A 19,937-nucleotide genomic window follows, 5' to 3' on the forward strand; every position below is an offset into this window, starting at 1 on the left:
AGAGATGGAGTGGAAGAATGTTATGTACCTTGTTGTATTCCAAAGGTAGAATGTGCATCTTTTTCTTAGGATAGATGGAACATGGATGTCTGCTTGAAAAAAGCAGAAAGGCAGGAAGCACATGGCCCAACACTTCTCCACATGACTCTGCTTCACCATACTTTCTATGCAACTATTCGTGGGTTCAACTGTGTTTTTAACACAGGTCTACACAGCACCAGCTACAAAGCAAGATGGGTCGTGTCAAAAGTCAGACTGGATAACGGGCTCGGGAGAAGTGAAATTGGCTAGACTACAGGCATCTGGTTTGTTAATTTTTCATGTGCCCATTTTTGATAGTTATTAAACCTTGATATCATTTCTACTATGTAAACACATTTATGTTGGTCAGCAGAAAAGATGAAATTATCTGTAGGATAATTCAGAATAAAAGCCTCATTAGAAAGTAAAAGAGGCTGATAATTGGAGCTTAAACCTGCCATTTTGAATCTGTACACTTTACATTTATTTTAATTTATCCAACTAAATCCTGGAAACCTCTGGCTAACACACAAAGTGAACTGGCAAGCTGGAAACGTCAGGTAAAATATGTTCAATATGTAGACAGGACCTGGTGAATTCAAGCCACAGAACAAAATTAACTGCATTGTATTTGTCCAAGTTATACAGATAATTTTTCCACTTTCCCTATTACTCAGCCTGGGAAACCATTGCCAGAATCTTCGATTATTCATCTGTGATATGCATGTTATGTCCAGTGCTGGCTGCCCAGTGTTTTCTTTTGAGCATTCCCTTTTTTTAATCTTATGAAAAAAATTGCACTTTTCTACCCTTTTGGCCTTGATTTTCATTTATTTACTTTTTTTTCACACATAAGTATGTATTTTTACTCCCAAGGTGTGACAGGTATTATTGGCCTTTTCCAAAAGAAGTTTTAAAAAGTTAAAATATTGGAAGTTTAAATACTTTTTCACAGAAATAAACTATTCAATTTGAAAAGGTAGAGAGAGAAACATTTTATTCTTTCTATCATGAACAACATCCGTCAACCAAGCTTCACATTTTGGGTAGGTTTTATAAGTTTGAACTTTTTTTAGAACCTATTTTATTTTATTTTTTTATAAAGGAAGAACAGGTGTATTTTGGCAGAGAAGTAAAATATAGAATATGCAAGATTTGTTTTAAAAATGGGCATACAAAATTTTAAAACACAGTACAATTATATAAAAATACAGCACAGCCAACGGCCTTAAAATTTCCTTTGGCATTTCATTTGGTAGAGTTAAACAGAAAATCCTTTCTAAAAAACAATTAGCTATCAACACAGTCCATAAGTTAGGTTGTATACGTTGTAAGAACGTTTCCTTGAGTTTCCAAAATCCTTTCTTCCATGATAACCCACATAAAGCATGGCTAGTGAGGTATATAGGGCAAAACACTGTTAGGCAGATGTACAGTAAGGGAAAAGTGCATAAACAAAGAATTCTTCCCATTTTCATAGAAATAACAGGTTACATCTGAGTTTCTTCTTGTTGATGTATCATTTTACTTTGGCAGAATCAAAATAAACCCATAGAAATGTCTTTGTTCAAGTCCCAGCAGCAGTGATATGTCTCCTGTGGTGGCATTCTCTGATGCCACAATACTGTACGGTCTTTACAGGAACTAAGGTTTTGTTTGTGTCCCCATGTGTGACTGCAAATGTCAATCAATGTAAGATCATACATCAAGCACCATGTCATACTGTTGTCCCTTCTTCCGCCTGCCACACTTATTGATGAGAACCACATACAGAGTCAAAAGCATAACCCAATAGCATACATAGAGCAACGTTCCAACAATTAGAACTGTCTGTTTGGAGTCCGAGAATGGCTTTTTAGATTCCTTATAAATGGTGAAAATCACACCACCCAGGAGGATTGTAAACCAAACTGAGACTGGAATGAGTCCTATGAAATTAACAACAATGGTTTTCCTTCCAGATGTGCCCCACCCAGCTTTGTTTATCGTTGCAATTGCAAACATCTTGGCGGGAAGTAAACTTGACATGTACAACACTGAGTAGAGGGACATGAAGACCATGACGATATTTCCTCTCAGGCAGCTGGCAAAGGATGATTTGATGAGACCTACTAACTGAACAGTTAACAAGAAGAGGAGGATGTTCCAAATTTTACCCCGGTAGAAGAGCTGGATTACCGTGGCAATGAGAAAGAAAGGGAAGAATCCAGTGATAACCGCTTCGTAGGTCATCCACAAGTGATGTTTATGAAACCACATGGCATTGTACAGCCACTCTCGGAAGTATGACTTGCTCCAACGGGTCTGCTGGTTTAACCATCGGAGATACTCGACAGGTGTTTCCGTAAGGCACTTGGATCGAGCTGTGTATTTTGTTGCATAGCCCAGACTCAGCACTCTGTTCGTTAGATGCCGGTCATCACCAAAACTGCATTGGCTGCCCATAAATTCCTGATTGTACCAGTCTTCTACAAATTCATGCAGCAACGAGTTTCTGTACATCCCCAGAGGTCCACTAATGCACTGGACACACCCAAAATAAGATTGGCAGGCCCTTTCTATGTTAAAAGCCATCCAGTATCTCACACTGCTGAGGAAGGAGATCCAGGAATCATACTTGTTTAAAATCTGAAAAAAGAAGAAAATAGTAGAAGGTAAGCCTTAGTTAAAAATACCAACACACTTTCAACAATAAAGAATTTAAATAAATAAAAATATACGTATAGGGTGTCCCACAATTCACATAAGATTTGAATTTTTGCATGAGCATTAACAACAACAACAAAAAATAAAAGCCTAATTTTACTTGTATTTTTGAATCAGATTCTAATATCTGTTGCCCTTTGATTTCAATCCTTTCAATTTGATAAGCATTACCAAGTACCAATTATGGCCCAGGAGCAGGGACAATGAAGACCAAAGAAGACCACGGCTTTGTGTATGTGCCAGCAAATCTGTGGAGGCCATTTACCCAATGTGCTATTCCATACATAACCCTATACTGTATACTTTATGAATCAATAAAAAGTTTACAATTTTTAATTATAAACCTGTGTTTTCTATCAAAATTACTTCTTGCGTGAATTTTGGGACACCCTATATAATTGCTCTTAAAATTAAAAAAACAAACAAACAACAAAATCTGTACCATCCTGCCCTGGTCAATAGTTTGAGTGTTGACCTGCACACCAAAGGGTTGAGGGTCAAGGGCATGTACGTGGGTTACAGGTTTGATCTCCCACCCTGGTTGGGGGAGGCAACAAACCAATGTGTCTCTCTCACATCCATGTTTCTCTCCCCCCACTTCTCTGTTTCCCTCCTTTCCTTCCACTCTCTCTAAAAAGCAATGGAAAAATACCCTCCAGTGAGGATTAACACAAAACAAAAAAGCCATACCATCCTGAGGTTACTTAATAGAGTAAGGTTTGTTATATTGGCTTCTTCCCTCTATTTTTAAAAAAATATGATTTTTTAAATTTATTTCAGAAAGAGGAAGGGAGAGAGAGAGAGAGATAAAAGCATCAATGATTGGAGAGAATCATTGATCAGCTGCCTCCTGGGGAGGGAGCCTGCAAACCAGGCATGTGGTCTGACCAGGAATCGAACTAGCCTCCTGGTTCATGGGTCAACATTCAAGCATTGAGCCACACTGGCCGGGTTCCTTCCTCTTTTTGACATTATATTTTAATGACTCTGATTCTATTTTACTAGATGAATTTGTTAAGTTGTGTGCATGCATTGGGACTTTCTGATGATAAATATTTTCTACTTCACTCTCTGTTCTCTTTTTGCTATGCTTTTTTTCTTGTTCTATTAAAGTAGTGAGATTTTTCTTTTTTTTCTTTTGTTTTGTTTTAGGCTTTAGTTCTCAGTCCCTAAATTCTTCTTCCAGACACTTTCCTGCCATCTAGGATGCGATGGTTTTCAAGTTCTATTGCCTCCTGTTCTGGTTAATTTCCAACTCATCTAATCCTTGGCTATAAATTTTCCTTCTCTTCCTTGATATTTTGCAATGCCAGTGATAAAAGGGTTTGCTTTGGCCTCCCTCCAAAACTTGAATCCTGAAATAATGCTCCATGTAAAGGCTATTCAAAATTATCAGCTTTTTTTGGCAATATTTCTAAATTCTCCCCTGTCTCAATTTTGTTCTGTGTTCATCTCGATTTCACATGCTTCCTTTTTACCACCAGGCCACTTTTTGTCCATTGTAGTGCATTTTCTTTGCCTTCACTATCACCACGAAAATATGACATGGATTATCCAGCAACATAATACCTAAGCTTTAAAGTAAAATTTCAATGTGCTTTTCACATTTTGCTAAAATCTAATCTCACATTTGCAAAAAACTCATTTTAACCTTCACATACTTTTGCATATTCATTTTCCCATTCCAATATCTGTTTCACTAATTATTTCTCCATCGATAGCAAATAATGTAAGATAAATAATTAGTAAAAAATAAATAATTGGAAACCCCACTTATTAATCAATTGCTCCTTTATCTTTCTCACTAGTATAAATTTGAGTTGCTGTTTCTCTTTTCTTTCTTTGTTTTCCAATTTAGATTTTTTGATCAATCACAAGTTGGTCAGCTTTTAAAGACATAGGTATATAATAGGGAATCCATCTCCTGCCACATTTTAGTTTATTGTCAACTAAATGAACTCTAACAACAGATTTTACCAAACCATTAAGTTATGGCTCAAGACCATAATTTATCAGCCACTAAAGACATGGATTATATGCCAGGACTAATCAAAGAAATCCTAAATTTTTTCAATTAGACAAAGAGGCAGTAAACTGGGTTCAAGACACTTCTAATGTGTAATACCTGGCACAGAGTTTGATGTAGTAAATGCATATTCAATGAATCAATGAATCAGAGTGCTACCAAAGTGACTCAGGCAAAAGCGAAGCCATACTACACACCTGGACATCTCCCCCAACACCTCCAACCATGGGGTCTTCTTCTAAAACTTTTACCATCTCCACAGATGAGGCTGGGTCTAGCATGGTGTCTGAATCACAAACCTGCAAAGAAGAAGGAAAATAAGTTAAAGAAAATAAAGAATTATAAGAGTGATTCACACAGCCAACATTTTGTATATATGCTATGTCTTCAGCCTTCTGGTCACAAATATCACAGGGATGAGTTTGTTATAGCATGGCCAATACAAAGAGGTTGTTTTCCATCAAGTTCAGTATTTAAGTTATTAACATAGCTGGTTAGAACAGCTGAAGCGATGTGCTGGGTTATCCTACAGGGGAACTAGCTTGTCCCAATTTGCCATGGATATTCCCAACTTTGGTCCTTGTCCCAAGGACTTTAGATGCCCTTTTTCTTTTTCTAATGTCTTAAATAAGGCTTTCAGGCAACTTGTCCCTCAGGTTTGAGTGATGATAGGAATACTCCCATGACAGTATTAAAAGGGAGGCACACTTAACAGTTATTCCCCCATTAATATGATGAATAAAAGTCAGAAAACTGTCCTGCAGCCGGGTGTATATTTCTGAGGCAAGATGCCCATGACTTGGGCTTCGCAGATGACATTGCATCAGAAAGGGAACTAGCAAGATATTCAGACCACCTTTGAGATGCTAAAGTACTCAAGTATTCATCTAGCCCTTTATGTATAAAAGCAGATGTGAATTATCTTAAACCATTCTTGAAATGTTCTTACAAACAGTGTTATATGGATTTTTTTTAAAAAAAGGAATTTTGAAACCAAACCACTATGACTTCACTCCAAGAAGATTATTTGGATTAATCTATGCCTGTTAGACCCCTGACAGAAATTTCCACGGGAGGCCAAAGTGGACAGAGTCATAAATAGTACTTTTTTTGCACTCTGATTTCTGAACCAATTGGAAAAAAAAAATAAGGCAGATGAGAAACCAAAATATCAACTGTATGCCCATAAAGCTGATAGAGAATAGGCCTTATGTCTGTGGAAGAGCAGGCTTCATAACGATGTTCCCCAGTATAAAACAGTATTACCTACATAAGCAATAGCATTGAAGGGGGCCAACCTCCTCCTGCAGATACCGTGCATGCTCCTTTTAAAAGTATGACAGATGCCTGCTCTTTGGCAATAGCCCACTTCTAGGTAAAAGGAAGAAGGAGAAGTTAGGCTAACCCTTCCTCCTTCCATACTCATTCAGATTAAGTCACTTCTCTCTTAGAGAGGAAGGAGTGAGACAGCTGAGAAAGGCTACTACCTTTTCTCACAGATGAATCATATGTGTGGGATGGTGCTTCTTCCACAAGATCAAAGAAAATCAGAAGTAGGAAAAGTGCTGCTGCCTCTCTACTCCTGAATGATGCTAATAAACGCTGTATTCTTTCCTGGGAAATGCAGTAGGATCTTAGTAGATAACGAGTGATCAGAATGGACAGGCAATGAAATGAACCAGTTTCATACCCCCAATCAAACAATAAATGACATGATTGGCAGAAATGGTGGGTATTATCTGTAATTCCCATTATTTTGCCATTAAGTCTGACTATACTGAAATTATTCATATCACCAGTACATATCTTTAAAGCTCTCCAAACTACTTCATAAAAATAGTAGGGATTGGTTTTTCAAACAACAAAATGTAGAAATCTCAGCATTTAAAAAAATGTGTCAATTTTACTAATAGCTATTTTTTTCTGAAAATAAAATAAGTATTAAGGAAGAAAGTTGGTGAATACACCAATTTAAATGCATTATTGGAAGTTATGGTTAAAGAGAGCAAATGAGGTTATCCAGTTCTAAAAAGTGAACTGAACATCTCACTGGTGATCTAAGAACTAAGTACAGCAATTTCAGGGTTAACTTCTGAATTTTTAAAATTTTACTTAACATTTAGAAGAACGCTTTTTCTAATAAAAAAAAAAAAAAACCATCCATTCATTATTACATTCTACTTTGGTCCAGGATGGTCTCACTTACTTTAGGGGGGAAATTTAGGAAACAGTTAAGCATTAATTTTTCATTGCAGAAAATAGGATTTTACTAATACTTGGATTTGCACCCATTCAACCCAAGCCTCAGGAACCTAAACAAACTCCTCCAAGGCAGTGCTTGCCTCTGCCATGCCTTGTCTATCATTGGTTTGTATTGGCTAGGAGGTGGGCAGGCCTGTAGGGAGGGTAGAGAAAGCGAAGGCAGAAGTCCAGTACGCCTTTAGAATCCAGCATCCTGAGAGTTTAAGGGCCACACCCACCTCTATTGACTCAAGCTGGGAAAGGTAAAACCAGAAAGCTAAAATAAGACTAAAAACAACAGGAAGGGGGCAATCTAGAATTAATGTTCAAGTAACTCCGCCTGCTTGTGAGCATAAGCCGACCAAGGCAACTGCCTCTTTGAAATGACTAAACTTGAACCTAACTTCTGAGGTTCTGCGTGTTTCAATTGGCCCTGCCCCTCCCAGTTTCCAAGTGCCAGGAGCTCTCAGAGAGAGACTGTTTGCTTGGTGAGTTTAACTGCGTTGGAAAGGAAAGCTCTCAGAAATCCCTTGGAAAGGAGTTGGTTATAGTAGGTTAAAGAGCCTTAAGAAGTTCAATTGCTGGATGTTATTTGGTGATTGAATGCCAATAGAAAGCCACCAGCTATGAAGTCTGTAAAAGCATGTATGTTCATGGACCTACTGTTATTGTTTTTAGTGTGTAAAGAGTATGATTAGTAATAGCAGGAACAGGATTTCCAGTTGTCCCCTCACCAATTAATAAAAAGTATGTAATATCATGAATGTCGGTTGCCTGTTTGGCTCTAGGCCAGAAGCTGTGGGGGAGGACATGCGCCAGTTCACAGAGTTTAACCTCACCTGGAGAAACACTACTGGACATGATACGTACCCCGGAAACTGTGAGAGCACAAATCACAACATCTCTCTGTCCACACTGAATGTGTCACTGTGATTTGTTTCCACCACATGAATTTTGACTAAAATGAGTGGAAAATGTCAAGACAAAAAGACATTATTGGGAGATTCGAGCCACCTCATTTTTAACCACAAAATATCAACTAAAGTGCTTGAGACCATCTGTCTTCTTCCTTCACTATCCTAGCCAAGAGGTAAACCTTCCTCTTTCTTATCTAGAACAGCTGAAAAATTTTTAAGAAAGGAATATCTTGTAACATAGGTAAACTCAAATTTCTATGTCCGTAAATAAAGTTGTATTGGAACCCAGGCACACTCATTCACTTTTATATTATCTATGGCTGCTCTCACACTAAAAGAGCAGAGCTGAATAGTTGCAACAAAGACCACATGCCTACAAAGCTTAATATTTACTATCAGGCCTTTACAAGCAAACTTTGCCTTGGGACGGAAATAATTGGTTGCAGCAGAAGGGTTCTCTTTCCCAAAATAAAAAATAATAATGAAAAGTTGAGATTAAATATGTTCTAAGTCCTAATTTTAATTCTAGTAGATTTTTTAAAGGTTGGCTCCATCTCCATGTTATAAATAACATTAACTGCATAAAAAATGTAAAAAAATTAGATTTTTTTCATTCGCCAAGATTTACTTATTTTAAGAACAAATGCCCTCAGAATCAAGAAGCCTCAACTTAAGTCTGTGTCTGACTACCTCTATCACCGTGAACAAGACATTTACCATCATTGAGATACCAGGTGAGACAGCCTATAAAAGTACTTTGTAAATTACAAAGGACTGTAGAGAAGTATGCCATTAGCATTAAGTAATAATTCTTACATGCTTATACTTCCCAAGTAAATGCATACCTAAAGAATAACGCTCCTTACCACAAATAGATGGACCAATAGAGAAAATCTCTAATAGGATCATGGGAATTAATTACATATGGAGAATCTTTTGTGTCTAGAACTATCCATAATAATCATCTATAAATTATTAGACTGTAAGTCCATTGTCTCAGTGATCTGAAAGTTAATCTACCTCACTGTAATTTAAATAAAAATTTCCTCTAGAAATATCACTTAGTCTACCAAATGCTTTTTAAATTCCAAGACCCAAGTCTAAAATGCCTAGTCTTTATGTTTCACTTTTAAAAATACATATTTTTAATTGATTTTCAGACAGAGGGAGGAAGGAAGAGGGAGAGAGAAAAACATCGAAGTGAGAGCAAAACATTGATCAGCTGCTTCCTGCACGCCCCCTCTACCAGGGATGGAGCCTGCAACTGGGGCATGTGCCCTGACCATGCCCTGACCATGCCCTGAATGGAAATCAAACCAGCAACCTTTTGGTGCACGGAATGAAGCCCAATCAACTGAGCCACACCTGTCAGGGAAGTTTCACTCTTTTAAGAACTGAGGCCCATAGCAAGTAAGCAGCAGAGTTGAGTTAGAATTCACATTTCCCCATTTCTAGTTCAGTGTGCTATTAATCTTATCCTCTAAGATGAAGGATACAAGAAGACATATAACTCTCTCAAAATCAGCCCTCAGAATATTTTGGTTGCTTAGACTTCCTAGTCAGAATAGGAACCAATCATACTGCATACAGTGGATGCTTATTACTCATGGTAGTGACTGTTCTACAGTTTCTGTGAACACTGAATTAGCAAATACCGAAAAATTGCTTCTAGAAAGAATATAGGGTTAGCTTCCTCCAAGCCTCTGGTCACAACATTTTTGTCTACTGATCATTACCTAACTTTGTTTTATTTATGTTTAAATACACTATATGAGTCATTAACATTGACTAGAAGGCCAACAGCCCTATTAAGTCTAAACAAAGCTCTCCTAACAAACATATTTTCTCCATAAAGCAATTGCAGCCTCTTGCTCTAGAGAGCCCTTCAGGACTACACTTGGGGCCATTTAAAAGAGCTACATCACCAAAGGGAAAAAAGCACAAGAATGTGAAAACTAAAATATTACTTAGCCCGTAAGGAAGTTACTTGTTTACAGTAGAAAAGCTAGAACAAGAAGGCAAAGCATGGTCTTGCTAGAGTGAAATTTTTGCCACTCCACATGTCTGCAAATGATCACAAAAGTACTTGCAAACATTGATGTGAGGTTACAAATATGTTTAGTGAGTGGCATAATTTACAAATGAAGAACCCATGAATAATGAGGGTCAACTCTTATGAATGATTTAGTCTTTCTCCTGCTCAAAGGATCTTGGATACCTAGGGTGCTGCCAAATTAAATAAAGACCAACAGTCCAAATAAAATTGCCTCTTATATTCTTCCCTTTAGAGAATGTCCACGCTTATTGTACATTCTCTACCTGCTAAATCCCTAATGCACACATTGGGGAATATTGTTTTTTCCTTTGTCATACAGACTGGTGGCCACTTATATTGGCACTTATCAATGTTTGGAGATAAGAGATAGGAATGAATAAAGCAATTATATAATCTAACTATCAAAGGATACTTAAAGTCTTCTCATATTGAGTATTAAAAAGAACAAAAAGTAAATATAATATAATCCCAAAATTGTTTTTTTAAAATAAGGGAAAATTAGAAAAGTATACACCAGAAAGTACTAAAATTTATAATCTATGGGTCATGTATTTGTTACCGATGATTTTAATTTTGCTCGTTGTGCTTTTCTATAGTTTTTAAATAAGTGTTACTTTGGTAAATAAAAAGCTAATATAAATACTATTTTGAAAAGATCAAAGACTTTTGCCGTATCTTAAACCATATCTAGATAGATCAGAACCTGTCCTACTTTGAAAAAGTTTCCCCAGAAAATACCTAGATTCAAAAATGAAAACCTTCTGTGAACACTGAGTTAGCAAATACCGAAAAATCTTCTCTTCTCACTTTATTATTTGTCTTCTGTTTTTCTCCATCCCTGAAAGCAGCCACTAGCATCTTAGATGAATTTGCTACCACACTGGCTTTCTCCTAGACATGAGAACTCATTTTTTTGGTTGATTTTTCTTTGTTAAATGGCATTTAAATATATAAAATAAATATCAAAAATATAAGTCTTTGTTTTACTATGGTTGCAAATATCAAAAAATTTCTATATGTGACACGGCACCAGAGTTAAGTTAGGGTTTTTCAAAATGCTGACACGCCGAGCTCAAAAGGTTCGCCATCACTGCCCTAGACTAAAGCTTTCCTCCATATTCCATGTCGATGTTAATTATTTGAGTGGCTTTAAGGCTGAGACAGTAGTCAGAAAGAGGAGTAGGAATAAACACTGAGAGAAATGGAGAGGTGGTAATTGATATAAATAAATGCTTTTCTGGAGGAGACCAGAGGGAGTTGACCCGGAGAGCCCAGGAGTAGAAGTAGAAATGTTAACCTGAGATAGATGGTGAGGTTAGATACCCTTGAACCTGTAAATAGGAGAGAATAAGAAAGATCTTGATGGCCTTCAGAACCAGTACTTTTGCTTTTCTCTTTCATAGGAGGCAAGATCATCTGTTAGTAGTTAAGCAGGGAGGAGTTTGCGTAGGGAGCTGGGAGAATGATGAAGGTATGCAATAATAGATCATGAGAGCAATAAGAAAGACATCTATCTATTCAAGATCAAGTGAAGAGTGCTGGCCAGTGCCAAAGACCCAGCTGCAACTGGAAATTAACCATGTTGGTCATGTCTCTGCACAGTGAAGCAGTGTTCTCCAGCCAGGTTAGCAAGATAGTGAACAGATGGTCAATTTCGTCCCTCGCATCATTTTCTCTTATGTATAAGCACCTGAGCCTTGCTTGCTTCCTTCCTTCCCTAATAAACCTGAACTCCACGTTCGGGGGTTAGTCACTTGTAATGCTTAGTAGCCAAAATCCTGCACCCCCTTTCTCCTTCGTCTTTCTGTGGCTTCTCCTCTACAACTCTCAGACCCAGGGTCAGTCAGAATGTTATAGGGCATACCTGGCTACTAAATATTGGGGAATTTGATTGATGAGGGATGGCAGGATGGAACTACCTGGTTTCAGAATGCCACAAGATGGTGTGTGTGTGTGTGTGTTTTACACTTCCTTGAGCACTTGAAATGGACCAAGAATCCCAGGAGGATTCAGCTCCCGATTACCAGCTGTTGCTGGGTCAATCTCTCCAGAGGCTTCAGCCTGAAGGAAGGAAAGGTCTCCAGGCTGATTAGGGCTCTAGCAGCAAGCCTACTCCAACATTTCATATTGTGTATTATTTTTTTCCTGGACAGGCACAATGTCAGGTTGTCAAGGATACAAACAAAATTCAAAACAAAAATGATGGGAAAGGAGGTTTGGGAGGAGCAGGTTTATAAGAAGGAGGAAAACCCACACAATCATGTCTTGATTAGAAATGACAAGTGATTGTTTTAACTACAATTAAAAGCAAAATATCAACAGATGTTTTCTTATTTTACGCCCAGGGCATCATTTTTCAATCCTACGCAAGTTCCCCAGTCATCCCTTCCTTTAAATGGGTCACTTCATCCCTCATCTAGGCCTGAAGTTGCAGAATGTAAGTAGGTATAAAATGTCCTGAGTTAGCTGAAACTACCTTACTTGTGATAGTTCTAGAAATTAGGAGAAACTTGGGGATGAAACTCTATCAACTCCATAAATGAGAAATCAATATGCATATTGGTATCAACTGAAGAAATGCCCCCAAACTCTTCAGATATTAACCCAAATTAACAGTTTTAGCAACTGACATGTATTATAATTTTTAAGAATTACATGATTACATATATATAAAAGCCTAAGTGACTGAATGACCAGTTGACAGGTTGCTATGATGCGCACTGACCACCAGGGGGCGGACGCTCAACACAGGAGCTGCCCCCTGGTGGTCAGTGCGCTCCCACAGTCAACCTCCCAGGGCCGGCCAACCTCCCACAATCCCTCCCGATGGCCAACTGGCCCCAATCACCGGCCAGGCTGACAGACCCCATCCATGCATGAATTCATGCACTGGGCCTCTGGTACAATAATAATAGGAAACTTGTAATAATATTAACACCATCACTAACAAGTTTTGCTACTTTTGTAACTTTTGTACACTTTTGTCATATTTTTTTTAATCATTACCTCAAAACCCTTGTAAGATTGCTTTCTTTTATCCAGAAAATTGAGGCGCAGGGAAATGGCCCTGCTCAAGTCATCCAGGTAGAAATATGTGGATTTAAACTAACCCTCAGTCAACTGACTCTAAAGCTCGTGCCCTAAGCCCTGGCAGGGTAGCTCAGTTGGTTAGAGCAATGTTCCTATATGCCAGTGGTTCTCAACCTGTGGGTCGCGACCCCTTTGGGGGTCAAACAACCCTTTCACAGGAGTCGCCTAAGACCATCAGAAAACATATATAATTACATATTGTTTTTGTGATTAATCACTATGCTTTAATTATGTTCAATTTGTAACAATGAAATTGGGGGTCACCGCAACATGAGGAACTGTATTAAAGGGTTGGGGCATTAGGAAGGTTGAGAACCACTGCTATATGCCAAGGTTGTGGATTCTATCTGGGCGGGCACATACAAGAACCAACCAATGAGTGCATAAATAAGTGGAACAACAAATCTTTCTCTCAAAATCAATTTTAAATTTGAGGGGGAAAAACAACAAAAACAAGAGGCTGCCATCAGAGAAATGAACTCAGAGTGCTCAGGTAGCACAGGAAAAGGAGCAAGGAACAGACCACTCTCCATAAAAATAAATAAAAATTAAAACACACACACACACACACACACACACACACACACTAATTTAAAGCCAGTGTCCTTTCCCATGCCATTTTACAGAGAGACCCACCACTAGGCATGACTTTGTGGCAATAAAGGCCACACGGTATATGGGTCTTCTAAAACCTAGGATTGTACTCTTAAGAGAAAAGGAAGATTTCTTAAACCTGAGACATGTCTTCCTTTTCATATCATCATGGCCAGAATCTATGAGCATCCTAAAGAAAAAAGCTTCAGTAAGAACTAGGAGAGGAGAAACCCTACAAGTGAGCAGTCAGGAAATTAACGAGACACAGCCCAGTCTAATTTTCATGTGAGCAAACACCATCACAAATGCTTTCAAAGGTCAAGTTGCAGTGAGTGAGGTAATGCTGTTTGGGGAGTGAAATAAACATTACTTCGGTTTTGCTCTGGGAAGGTTTTTCCCTTTTTCTCCCTGTTTCATATTTCTTTTCTTTGTCTGTTTTGAATTCGTTACCCTTTTCAATCAAAATCGTTCTCATCACCCTCATTTTGCCAGGTCTCTGTGAACACCGTTTTATAGCCTTCCTTTGGGTCTGCAGATTTTTTTTCCCCTCAACACCCTCTGCTCGGCAGACACCATTTTCTTACAAGGCTGGGAATTTTAAGAGTGTGGAAAATGACGTTGGATTTGACTTGGCAGAACCAAGGGGGGGGGGGGCAGGGAAGGGAAGGGGAGAGAAAGTAGGAAGTGTCTCCTGTTCAAAATAACCTTGATTTCCAACCAACAGCATTGCACAAGTTAAGCATTTTCATAGATAGTCTTAACAGTTCTACAAGGCTTTTCCCCGCCTCTTTCAAAATGTGCTTTCAACAGTCTTGCTGTTTTCAAATGCACTGAAAGGGGCACTGTGTTCAGAAGTGACAAGGATGGGCTATAAGCATATGACTGGAGAGATACAAAAGCTGCTTTATTTGGATGTATGTTTGCCCTGGCAGGAATTCGGAAACCTACCTGCACATAATCCACGCTTCGTCCCAGGGCTCTGAAGGCCGTGTACATGACTTCTCTTTTTCCACCCCATTTCTGCATGATGCAAATACTTTTGTTGGACAAGACCAACTGGGTGACATGTTGGGAGCTTTCTTTATGGGACTCCTCCGTCTCACCGGGACCCTTCTCGTGAAAGTTGTTCTTCCAAATATAAGTGGCTGACCTGTCCCTGCCCATGACTTCACTGAAGATGTCCATCATGTAGAGGTCATCCTCCGAGTTCCCGTCTATGACCATGACCACTTTAATCCCAGGGTAGGTGAGCCTTTTCACAGATTGCAAACATTTCCGTAAGTAGTCTGGATCTTCTTGATACGCAGCGATGCAAAGAGCAACAGTTTTGTTCAATTTAATGGGGGTTTCTAAGGATTTTTTCATTTTTCGGTGCTCCAAAAAGGCAAACAGGCTTTGGATGATGAGGTGTGATGCTAAAAAGGCACCATACAGTCCAAAAGAGAAGTAGTAATTATCTGTTTGGATAAACTGGTAGCCAACAATATAAGCAGCTGTGATTCCAAGGAGGAGAGAGACTCCAAAAAGTGTGGTTCCAATTATTCTCAGGATACATAGAAACCTCTCACAATGCATCTGTAATATAATCAAAGATACTCTTGGTTAATGACTCTTGTTCCACACCTGTTGTATACATGGTTATCATTAGACAAGGAGCATTCAGGAGTTCGAACCTCGAGTTTCTCACTAACTAGTTGTGTGACTTTCTACATCTCAGTTTGCTCATCTGCAGAATGGGAATATAAGGATGTCCTCCTATGAATGACACCTCAGAGGGCTGTTTCAAGAATCAGATGACATGATGGCCCATCGCATTATTGAAAACCACAATGTGTTAAACAAATACATGGAACCCGTTATTTCTAGTGTGTTAGATCATTTATCTAAGGCAGTGGTTCTCAACCTTCTGGCCCTTTAAATACAGTTCCTCATGTTGTGATCCAACTATAAAATTATTTTTGTTGCTGCTTCATAACTGTAATGTTGCTACTGTTATGAATCATAATGTAAATATCTGATATGCAGGATGGTCTTAGGCGACCCCTGTGAAAGGGTCGTTCAACTGCCAAAGGGGTCGGACCCACAGGTTGAGAACCACTGGTCTAAGGTAACACTCTATGTATGTGGTCATAGCTAGGTGTGAAACCTAAATTTCCTAGTGAGCCGGTCATCTTTCTTCCTACACCATGTTTTCTCCTCATCCCCAATACTGACCAGCAACAAATCCATCCAGAAGAGATTTTACTGAATTGCTCATGTCATTTCATCCTATCTCTAGTGCAAATCCCTCAGCTCTCACCCTTTCCATGCACCCAGCTGAGGTTGGAGATCAAGTATCCTACCTGGATTCTAGCACTGGTTCTTTCATCAACTAACTGTGTGGCCTTGAGAGAGTCACTTTACCTCTCTGGGCCTCAGTTTTTTTCATCTGCTAAATGAGGGAGTTTAGACTCAATTATTTCCAACATCTCTAATGACATTAAAAATGCGTCATGCCTAGGTGTCCTGCACAGACATCTATCAAAGCCCCTGTAAGTCTGCATTGCATTCTTTTTTTTCAGATGGCTACCTCCTCCACCCATCACACTAACACCAGACTGGGATCAGGAACCTTACTGGACCACAGTAAGCATATAATAAATGTTTGTAGAAATAAATCATCAATCAAAGAAATAGCATCATGCTTAATTTCAACAGGTAACTTTCACATCCTCTTAAAAGCTGTAACACATTAGACCTGAAACACATTTCAGCTCTTAACAGTCAATTTTGTACTCCTCCCTACAGTTTGTGTATCTCCTGGTTCAGGCTGGAACAACTAGAATATAGGAGGACCAATTTTCTGTGTTTTCCAAAGCATCTTCAAGCCCGAACATAGAAGAGGTGCCTGGTAAGACCTTTTAATTTATTTTCTCTTGTTGGGTTTCTGGACCCAATTTCAATGTGTGTGGAGGAGGAGGTTGCCCACATATCCAATAAACAATACTCTGGTCACCTGCTGGGTGTCCTACAATTTACTTAATTCTGACACTATCTGCCGATAGTGTCAGATCCCACAGGTTAAGTGTTCAGTCCCGCAAGACTGCTCTCCATCCCACAACCTTCTGATCCCAGTCCCAAGCTCAGGTTGTTACCTGTGCTTCTGACTATTTATCAGAGGTTCTTAAGACCCCCTTTTCCTTGGATTTGATGGATTTGTTAGAGCGGCTCACAGAACTCAGGGGACCCATTTACTCACCACGTTACCAGTTTATGATAAAAGGGTATAACTCAGGAACTGCAATGAGGAATTGATATAAATGCAGTGTCCCCATCTTCAGTCATTCACACCAACTTCAGGGTTTTCATTATATTTACATGTAATTACCGTTTAAGCTTTTTCTTTAATTCAGCTCGTCTTTGAAAGCTAAGTTAATTTATTTTCAATGGAAACTTCGGCTCAGCAATTATCCCTGCAAAATTTCTTGTTGGAAATGCCATCTATATTTCCCTATTCCACATTAAGGCTTAAAATTGCATGTCCACATAGCATTCAATTATCTTGTATTATTATCTTGGTTGTTGCTAGTTGTGTGGCCACCACGTTGCTCTCAGCTCCAAGAGGCACCATTCCCATTCTAGTCCCTGTGGTCATACACTGAGGTGGGTCTGCATTACACTGAGTGTGGCTGCTCACCAGTATGCTTCCTCCTGAAGCACAGACTGCTTGCTGTGGCCCTGGTGTTCCAGCCATTGGAAACTGGAGATGGATCGCTTCCACTCGGGACTTTTAAAAGAGAGAGTGGGCATCCTGCAGTCTCTTTTCCTCCCACCAGCTCATGCTCATACCAGCAAGATGCTAGGGTATTGCACAGCCCAAAGACAAAGCGAGCATATGTACAACTCGAGCCTAATAAAGTTAATCACAGCACAACTGGAAAATTCAGGCTGCTGGAGAATGGTGAAATCTTTTCAGTGAAAGGCTAGAGCACAGCATCCCTTGCTAATTCAAGCAGCTGCTGGGATGCTTAAATCTCCCACAGGGTGCGTTAGCCACTGCCGAAAGGTGCTGGGAGCACCAGACTTGGAACCTGTCTGTTTCCAAGACGTGAGTCATTCTCACAAGCGTGAAACATTTCAAGGGGACGAAAGCCCTCTGCCAGGGAGAAGCTGAAGTGTGTGTTTCACTTGTGTTTAAAATCACCATCGCCAGCAAAAGAACTGCCTGCTATTCTTTTTCCATTATTCACATTTTCCTTGCTTTTATCAACACACGTGGACAGAGAGTGTTGGCAAAGCATCTGTGAGCCACAGCTGAAGTGGGAACACCACCTGACATCATAGGCGTCTACACAATGTCCGTTTGAAGCCTGGGCAAAGTTGCTGGTAACTTGAAGCAATGTGGCTAGAACGGAACCTTCCTCTTTCTGCGAGGTACTGCAGTGTTGCCCTGATGGCCACACACAGCATCTCAGTCCAGGCCACAGGGCAAAAGGCACATTTCAGAGCCAGATTTACTGAGGGAATATGTTGATCTCAGGGAGTGACATACAGGATGTGTTTCTTTATAATTTCCCCTGGGTGATTTCATAGATATGGGCACCATATGTGTGAGACTTTCTGAGACAATCCCCAATTCAAATACTCCGTTTCATAAGCAAACTTTCATTGTCAGACATATGGCTTTATTGTTAAATAGGAAAATCTGGTTAGTTTCACCCTAGATCATAAGAGCTTACTGCTAGATAAAAAGATGATTTAGAAATCTACCTTCCATAAATATTTAAAACATAAAAGTTGGATTCTTTAGCCTATTCATTAATTACTTTTAAATGTTTCTTAAAATTATTTTAGAGGAAGAGGGGGGAAGAGAGGGAAAGAGGGAGAGAGGGAGAGGAGAGGAGAGGAGAGGAGAGGAGAGGAGAGGAGAGGAGAGGAGAGGAGAGAGAGAGAGAGAGAGAGAGAGAGAGAGAGAGAGAGAGAGAGAAGAAGAAGAAGAAGAAGAAGAAGAAGAAGAAGAAGAAGAAGAAGAAGAAGAAGAAAAGAGAAGAGAAGAGAAGAGAAGAGAAGAGAAGAGAAGAGAAGAGAAGAGAAGAGAAGAGAAGAGAAGAGAAGAGAAGAGAAGAGAAGAAAGAAACATTGATCTGTAGGCACCCCATCCAGGGATTGATTCTTGCAACCTCTATATATACCCTGACTGGGAATCGAATCAGTGACCTTTGGGTGCATGTGATGATAATCAACTGAGTCACATTGGCCAAGAGCCTATTCATTAATTTTTAAGTTGCTACTGGACTTACTAACAATTAATTACTAAATATTATTCTTTCAGAATTCTAAGCCAAACTAGGTGTTCAAGAATGGCGTAATTTAAGATCCACAAAGCCAACATTTTTTATACTTGTTTTCACTAATGTACCCCAAGAATATAAACCTGGGTTATATTTTTTATAAATATTTACTGAATACCAACCTGGCTTATGATTGTTGTTCAGTAAATTAATGGGTGTAAATTCATCAATATCATATTGCCATCACTGTTGTTGTGTCAGCTGACATTCATTCATCATTTATTAGATTCTAGGCAGTGAGGCAAGTTTTATTTGGTTTGTTGAAAGGCATGATCCTATTTAATCTTAATAACTTTAAGTGGTCAATGTATAGTTAATCTCAATGTTACAAATAACATATACATGTGATGAGGAAAACAAGACTCTGAATATTTAAGTAAGCTGCTCAAACTTACAAAACCAGCAGAAGCATCCAGCCAGTGGCATAATGCCAGGTGATTAGAATATTCTCAGAAAATATTAGCAGAATAGATTTGAACCCTCCTGGCAGCACTTTTTTTCTGGCTATTAAAACATGTTATATAAGGTTAGGAAAGAACTTTGAAAATGATTTTCCTGCTGTTGTGGAAAATGAGAAATTGACATACACCCAGTTACAGACACAAAACTAGCCAATCCTCAAAAGATATCTGGGCTCATATACTTTCCTCTGTGGGTACAGCCAAAAGGGTCATGGAATGCAGTTGACAAAAAGGAAGCTGATGGTTCCATCCATGCAAGAGCAGTGCTCCCCAAATCCTGTTTTCCTATAAGAAATTCCTGTTTCTATTGGTCCCACCTGTAGGGCAGATATAAGCCTTGCTGTTAGCTCATATACCCTATAACTCTATAGGCATTGGGCATCAGAGCCTTTTCCTACCCCATGACCTCATATTAACCAGAGGGCTAATGGTGCATGAGAATAGCAGCTGCTCTTTCTGCCCTAGTGAAGTAGTGAGAACTGAATTCCCATAGCT

The 19,937-nt window shown here is 39.1% G+C and overlaps 1 protein-coding gene across 1 annotated transcript; it reads right to left on the reverse strand.

Moving 5' to 3' along the window:
- Positions 1–1,719: 1,719 nt before the first annotated feature.
- HAS2 (hyaluronan synthase 2) lies at positions 1,720–15,226 on the reverse strand (the record flags this gene model as incomplete). Its single annotated transcript, XM_081111741.1, has 3 exons — positions 1,720–2,649; positions 4,951–5,052; positions 14,600–15,226. The coding sequence occupies 3 exons, from the start codon at positions 15,224–15,226 to the stop codon at positions 1,720–1,722; spliced, it is 1,659 nt and encodes a 552-aa protein (XP_080967867.1).
- Between the last annotated feature and the right edge of the window lie 4,711 nt (positions 15,227–19,937).

Source organism: Myotis nattereri (assembly GCF_964212035.1).
Source record: "Myotis nattereri genome assembly, chromosome: 17".
NCBI lineage: Eukaryota > Metazoa > Chordata > Mammalia > Chiroptera > Vespertilionidae > Myotis > Myotis nattereri.